The 7,212-nt window shown below is 40.1% G+C and overlaps 1 protein-coding gene across 1 annotated transcript; it reads left to right on the top strand.

Moving 5' to 3' along the window:
• The first annotated feature begins 402 nt into the window (after positions 1-402).
• LOC138897255 (uncharacterized) lies at positions 403-6,692 on the top strand. The gene is made up of 3 exons (XM_070183217.1): positions 403-635; positions 1,931-1,949; positions 5,184-6,692. Exons 1-3 carry the CDS (start codon positions 403-405, stop codon positions 6,690-6,692), a joined length of 1,761 nt encoding a protein of 586 aa, XP_070039318.1.
• Positions 6,693-7,212: the final 520 nt, after the last annotated feature.

Genomic DNA, 7,212 nt, shown 5'->3' with positions numbered 1-7,212 from the left:
AGAGTTCAATGCCCGAAGATGATATCATCGACGAGATGGTAAAGCTGCTCGTAAATATGATTGAATAATATTGTGAAGGAACTGACCTCAAGACACAGACTATCAGGGATGCCAAACCAGGGGAGGAGCTGCAGAATTGGACAGCCAGTCCATCTTTGGTTCACCGTGAGTCTTGGTAGTATGGAACTGTAAAAGTTTTCTTTTGAAAGAACACGGTCAATTGAGGCATGTACCATGTCTGTACCTATTTGTCATTTGCCTCTTCTGAATGCTTAAGACGTTCCCCTTTTGAGGAAATAAAAAGAATCTTTTTCTAAAAATCGCAATTTATTTTACTGCTTTATTTATACCTAGCTTTGTTTTTTTAGTAATCAAACCGATAAAAAACTGCATTTCGCGATTATGGTATGTAATGAAACTGCTAAGCGCAACGACCCGGATTACGAAGAATATGATGAGAGTATGATGCCGGATAATCCCCCACAGGAGATCGAACATCTGGAGAGTCAGAAGAAGACCAACCTCGAAGAAACAGAAGTAGGCAATCTTGGAAGTGAAGAAGACATGAAAGAAACCAGAATCTACATTCACCTAGAAGCCGAGCAGAAGGAAAAAATAATTGAGCTCCTCCGATAGTACGTCGACGTGTTCGCATGATCTTATGATGACATTCTAGGATTAAGCATCGACATTGTCTCACATCGACTACCCACTTACCCTACCAGACCACCGATCAAGTAGAAGCCTAGGAAATTCAAACCTGATTTAAGTCTGAGGATAAAAGAGGAGGTGACCAAACAGATAGAGGCAAATGTAGTAATGGTCACCAATTATCCAAGCTGGTTGGAAAATATCGTCCCAGTTCCCAAAAAGGACAGAAATATCAGAATATGTGTGGATTACAGGGATCTCAACAAAGCTAGCCTAAAGGACGATTTCCCCTTGCCAAATATCCATATTCTCATCAACAACTATGCGAAGCATGAACTACAGTCATTTGTGTATTGTCTCGCTGAATACCACCAAATCCTAATGCACGAGAAAGGCGCAGAGAAGACAAATTTCACCACTCCTTGGGGAGTCTAATGTTATAGGGTCATGCCATTCGGTCTCAAGTATGTCGGCGTCACCTACATGAGGGCCATGATGATCCTCTTTCACGACATGATTCATAAGGAGATCGAAGTGTATGTGGATGATGTCGTCCTAAAATCTCAAAGGAGTTAGGAGCACTTAGATGACTTGAGGAAATTTTTCTGTAAGGCTCCATAAAAGTTTGACAGCAAATGTAAAGTTTTGTGATGCCGGGGTAGACTAATGTGTACAAGGGTTGTAGAACCGCGATACGAACTTTTTGGGTACTACTGTGTGTCAGGGAGTTGAAGATATTATTTTTGCAGTAGATGGCATTTCTGCGGTCCACTATGAGACCGCAGAACCACTTTGTGGGCCGCAGATCGGCCGCAGAGTGGAACAGAAAAAGGGGCAAGTTTTGAAAATGATTATGCTGACCGCATAATGATTCTGCTACCGCGAAATTGCATCGCGGAATTGATATACCAATTTTGTGGCCATTCTACTAGCCACATATTGATTCTGCTATCACATAATTGACTTCGGGGGTTATTTTTGGAAATTTTCTTATCCGAACCTATTTTGATATAAGGCCTTAGGGGGTCATTTTACAAGATAAAATATGATATTTTAGAGTGAGGAGAGAGCTATTCTAGAGAGAGAAGGAAGGGCACCAAAATTTTCATGCTTCAAATTCTTGCTCAAGCTTTGGGGATTCAAGGGAGAAATCCACAAGATCTTTATCTAATATGTAAGGTTCTACTCCCTAGCCCTAAATTTTGGGATTTGGACGGAAAGTAGGTAATGAGAAATTTGATTCTTGGGTATGAGAGTTGTTATTTATGCATGCATGTAGCTATGAAGATGGTGGGAAGGTAATTGAGTTAATATGAGTAAACTCTTGGTATTGAATTGGTTGTGGGGTGAAGGAAATCTTGTAGAAGAACCTTATAGTCAAATTTTCACACCTAGTATTTGATGAAATACCTAAATGAGGTGAACCCACGAATATCTTCCTAATTATGGTTTAATTTTGTCATGTTTCTAAATAGATTGAAGTTGCTAGGATTTTCATAACATTGTAGTAACTTATGAAAAGCTCAAGCAAGGTATGTTGGCTAAACTTAAATCCTATGATTGAATTCCATGATGTTCCCGTAAGTTTCAAGTATGGTTGGCTCAAGTTCCTTATTCCCATGTTTCGAGTTGTTACCTATAAATTCGATTGTCCCGAGTAAGAAAAGTGTCGAAAGATATATGTGCTCAAACATGTTCCAATTACTCCTATCTCATCATGATCTCCTTTGGGAATGTGTCCAAGTATGGTTTATGGGTTAAAGCATTATAACTTCAATTCATGTTTCAAAATGAAAGTCCATTATGCATAACTGTAAAGAATACTCAATGCGTCTAAAACTCCTATTTCTCATATATATACTTAAGGTCTTGATTTCTAATGTTCATATTGTTGATAATCTATAAAGATGTTTGAAAGTGAAAGAAGTGGGTTGGAGATATAAAGTGTGGCCAACGTGCCAAGAATGAAAATTATACTTGTGGCCAATGGTGCCAATGAAATGAAATGATGTAAGAAAGGTTATGAAATGAACCTTGATTCAACTGTTCCAAATTGACTTCAAAAACATATTTGCCAAAAAGCTTATGTCCTCAAGTCATGCCCTAATGTGGCTGTTTTAACTAATGCCTATAATTTGAATCCCTGTTTCAATCGTTACTCACCATGCTCTCTTTATAAAAATTTCCAATGTGATTTGAGTTCTTACATACTCATAAGTTGAAATTGTGCATTGCCCTTTTTGGGCAAAAGTTTTTCAAGAAAAAATGGTGTGTCACTCGTTTATGATTTTAACTTATGCTTATATTGCTAATCATCTTGCTCCATTTCTTTGGAAATGAATCTATTGTGTTTAAAGCCTTCATTACTAATGAACTTAAAGTTATGATTTTCGGAATATTCTATATGTTGATGCTTATGATGATGATCCTGGAAAGTAAAGATATGAAAGTGTGGAATATGTAATACGGTCATCATGCCGTGAATAAAGAATCATATATATGGCCAAGAGAGACAATGAAATAATGATATTGTAAGTGGTCAAGAGTACTAATGAAGCTATATACGGTGTGAAAGGTTATAAGGTAAATGCAATTGTATTTCTATTTTCCTTGTATGCAAATCAAAAATATTTTTGGGAGTATTGTTAGTCACCGAGTAAGGGTAGGTGGAAACAACCTAACCCAGAAACTACACGTGCCAGTGTAGGAGTGATTGATGGGTAAATCCCCATATTGATATGATAAAATTATTCCCCTTCATTGGGATAAGATTGATGTGATGAGATTATTCCCTTTATTTGGGATGAGATGATTGCTAGTGGAATGTGATGTCGACCCACACGACATTGTGGTGAGATGGCTTAGCCGATCGGGCCGAGATGGGATGCCATGTCGTGCACATGGTGGAGATTGTGATATTCTGATTACACCTCCACCCGCATACATTGGTGTGAGTCGGCAAAACCACTTTGTATAAAGATTATGGTATTGTAATTGAATGTCTCTGATGAGAGGGATTAGCCGATCTGACTGAGATCGGACTCCGTGCTAAAATTACGGTAGTATTGTGACTGGATGTCTCTGGTGAGATGGCTTAGCCGGTCAGGCTGAGATCGGACTCCATGATAAAATGGTGGTATTGTGATTAGATGTCTCTGATGAGACAACTTAGCCAATCGAGCTGTGAATAGACTCCGTGCTAAATTCACGGTGGTATATCGGTACTAAGATCTCCCAACCAAAAATAATATTATCTTCATATTTTGATTATCATCTTCACGGTATTATCTTCGTATTTTTAAAATTGTTATGTTTTAACTTGGCATTTGGATATCTTTGATCGTTGCTTGCTATTTCCATGGTCTTCCCTTTCTTATATTGACATTCTATTTCTATAGAGGACAATTAGCTTTACATACTAGCACTATTCCATATGTACTAACGTTCTTTTTGCCGGGGGCGCTGTATCTTCAATGGATGCAGGTGGTTCATCAGTGGGCAGCTTCGATCCTCGTTAGCAGTTACTCCCTATTCAGCAGGTTTTGGTGAGCCCTACTTTATTATGGGCCTGATGTCACTTAATGTTGTACTTTGTGTTTTGAGGTATAGCCGGGGCCTTGTTGCCGGCACTTTCATACTACTCTTCAGTTGTACTTAGAGGCTCCGTAGACATATTGTGAGTTATACATTGGTGTTGGAAAAGTCAAACTAGTAATGTTATATTTGTATCACATGTCCCACTTCAAACTACGAAAGTGTATATATGTTATGACTTGTTAATGTTGTAACTAGTGGCAATGAATTGGTGTTGCTCACATGATCTTCTCCTGGCCTAATTAATGAAATAGATCATCTCTATATTCATGGGTGAGTTTGGATAGAAAGTATTTGTACAAGCTTGCTCGTCCGGGTTATCTCTGTTGAATGACGGTCGTGCTCCTCGAGGTCGAGAGACATTATCGAATGCCTACGAAGGTATGATTTGAAGCTGAATCTTGCAAAGTGCGCGCTCGGAGTCCCAGCTGGAAAACTATTGGGTTTTATTATAAGCAGGAAAGGGATAGAATTGGAACCATCAAAAATCAAGGCCATCCAAGAATTACCGCCACCAAAAAGCATAAAAGATGACATGACGTTTTTGGGAAGATTGAATTACATCAGTCTCTTCATAGCCTAGTCCATAGTAATCTATGAACCCATCTTATGGACGGATGAATGCTAGAAAGCCTTCGATAGAATCAAAGAGTATCTTTCAAACCCGCCAGTGCTAGTTCCCCCTGAACTAGGGAAACCATTGTTGCTCTATTTGTTAGGCTTGGACAATGCCTTCAACTATGTGTTGGGGCAACACGACGAAACTAGGAGAAATGAGTAGGCCATTTACTACTTAAGCAAGAAGTTCACACCATGCGAGGCCAAGTATACTTTGATAGAACGCACTTGTTGTGCTCTGACCTGGAATGCTTAGAAGCTAAGGCATTACATGTCAACATACACCACACATTTGATATCTCGGCTTTGATATAACTCAGAAGGCTATCAAAGTACAATATTTAGCCGACCATCTCGCCGAGAATGCAGTAGATGGGGATTATAAACCGCTTACCACGTATTTTGCCGATGAAGAAGTACTATTTGCTGGGGAAGACATCACAGAATCATACCCTGGATGGAGGATGTTCTCCGATGGAGCAGCAAACTTCAATGGAGTTGGGATTGAGGCAGTCCTGATTTCAGAATCTGGACAACACTATCTAGCATCGGCAAAGATAAGATTCTCGTGTACGAATAATATGGCTGAATACGAGACATGCATCCTTGGAATCAGAATAGAAATCGACATGAACATCAAAAAACTTTTTGTCATAGGAGATTTTGATTTGCTAATACACCAGGTCCAAGGAGAATGGTCGACTAAGAAAGTCAATATACTGCCATACTTGCACTGTGTGAAAGAACTGTGCAAGAAGTTCACGAAGATAGAGTTCATGCATGTCCCCAGAATTCAAAACGAGTTCGTCGACGCCCTTGCAACCTTATTATCTATGATTCAGCATCCAGACAAGAACTACACTGACCCCATTGAGATAGAAATCAAGGATCAACATGCCTATTGCTTCCATGTGAATGAAGAACCAGATGGTAAACCTTGGTATCACGACATCAAGAAGTTCCTCGTTACCCAGGAGTACCCAGAAAATGCTACTAATGAACAAAAGCGAGCCTTCAGGAGGTTGGCAAACCACCTTTTCCTCAACGGGGAAATCTTGTATAGGAGGACCCCAGACTTTGGTTTGTTGAGATGTGTAGATGCCACCGAAGCAACCAGACTGTTGGAAGAAATACATGCGGGGACGTGCGGATCCCACATGAATGGATTCACGTTATCCGAGAAGATTTTGAGAGCTGGATACTTTTGGATGACCATGGAAAGCGACAACATTTGCTATGTACAGAAATATAACCAGTGCCAGCTTCACGGAGACTTCATCCGGGTTCCACCAAATGAGTTAAATGTAGACGTGATAGGACCCATAGAGCAAGCAGCACCAAGCAGACATCTTTTTATTTTAGTAGCCATCGACTATTTCACTAAATGGGTGGAGGCACCTACTTACAAAGCCGTCACGAAGAAGGTAGTGGCAGATTTTGTTCGGAACAACATCGTTTGCAGATTTGGGATACTAGAGTCTATCATCACTGACGACGCCGCAAACCTCAATAGCTACCTCATGAGAAAAGTCTGCGAGAAGTTCAGAATCGTCCACCGCAATTCCATAGCTTACCGACCACAAATGAATGGGGAATTTGAGGCAGGTAACAAGAATATCAAGAGGATTCTGCAAAAGATAGTGGACAATCACAGACAATGGAACAAGATGCTACCCTTCACTTTATTGGGTTATCGGACTACCATGAGAACATCTATTGGGGCAACGTCGTACATTTTTGTAGACAACACCGAAGTAGTGATACCCGCAGAAGTCAAAATTCCGTCCTTAAGAGTCATTCAAGAAGCAAAATTGGCTGACGTAGAGTAGATACAGGTCAGGCAAGAACAACTCATGCTCATTGACGAGAAAAGAATGAACGTAATATGTCATGGACAACTATACCAGAACAGGATGGCTAGTGCATTTAATAAAAGAGTGAGGCCCCGCCAATTCGCACCAGGGCAGTTGGTTCTGAAGAAAATCTTTCCCCATCAAGAAGAAGCTAAAGGGAGGTTTGCACCGAACTGGCAAGGTCCTTACGTGGTCTATATAGCACTGTATAGTGGAGCTCAAATCTTAGAAGAAATGGATGGAAGAGTCAGCACGAAGCCGATCAACTTGGATGCAATCAAGATATTACGTCTGAGGACAGATATAGTTAGGATTTTGATGTAACAGAACTATGTTCAACCTGACTTCCCACGGAGGGATACGTAGGTAACCCATGTAGGGTTTGGTTTCTCCCCCTTTCTCTTGTAATAGAAAAACCAAATGTCATTTTGTATGTTGTTTAGGAACTATGCCGTCTTGATTCCACATAAAGGAATACGTAGGCAATCCTCATCGG

Source organism: Nicotiana tomentosiformis, chromosome 8 (genome assembly GCF_000390325.3).
Source record: "Nicotiana tomentosiformis chromosome 8, ASM39032v3, whole genome shotgun sequence".
Lineage (NCBI taxonomy): Eukaryota > Viridiplantae > Streptophyta > Magnoliopsida > Solanales > Solanaceae > Nicotiana > Nicotiana tomentosiformis.
The sequence above is the reverse complement of the archived record's forward strand: the minus strand, read 5'-3'. Positions and strand labels throughout refer to the sequence as shown.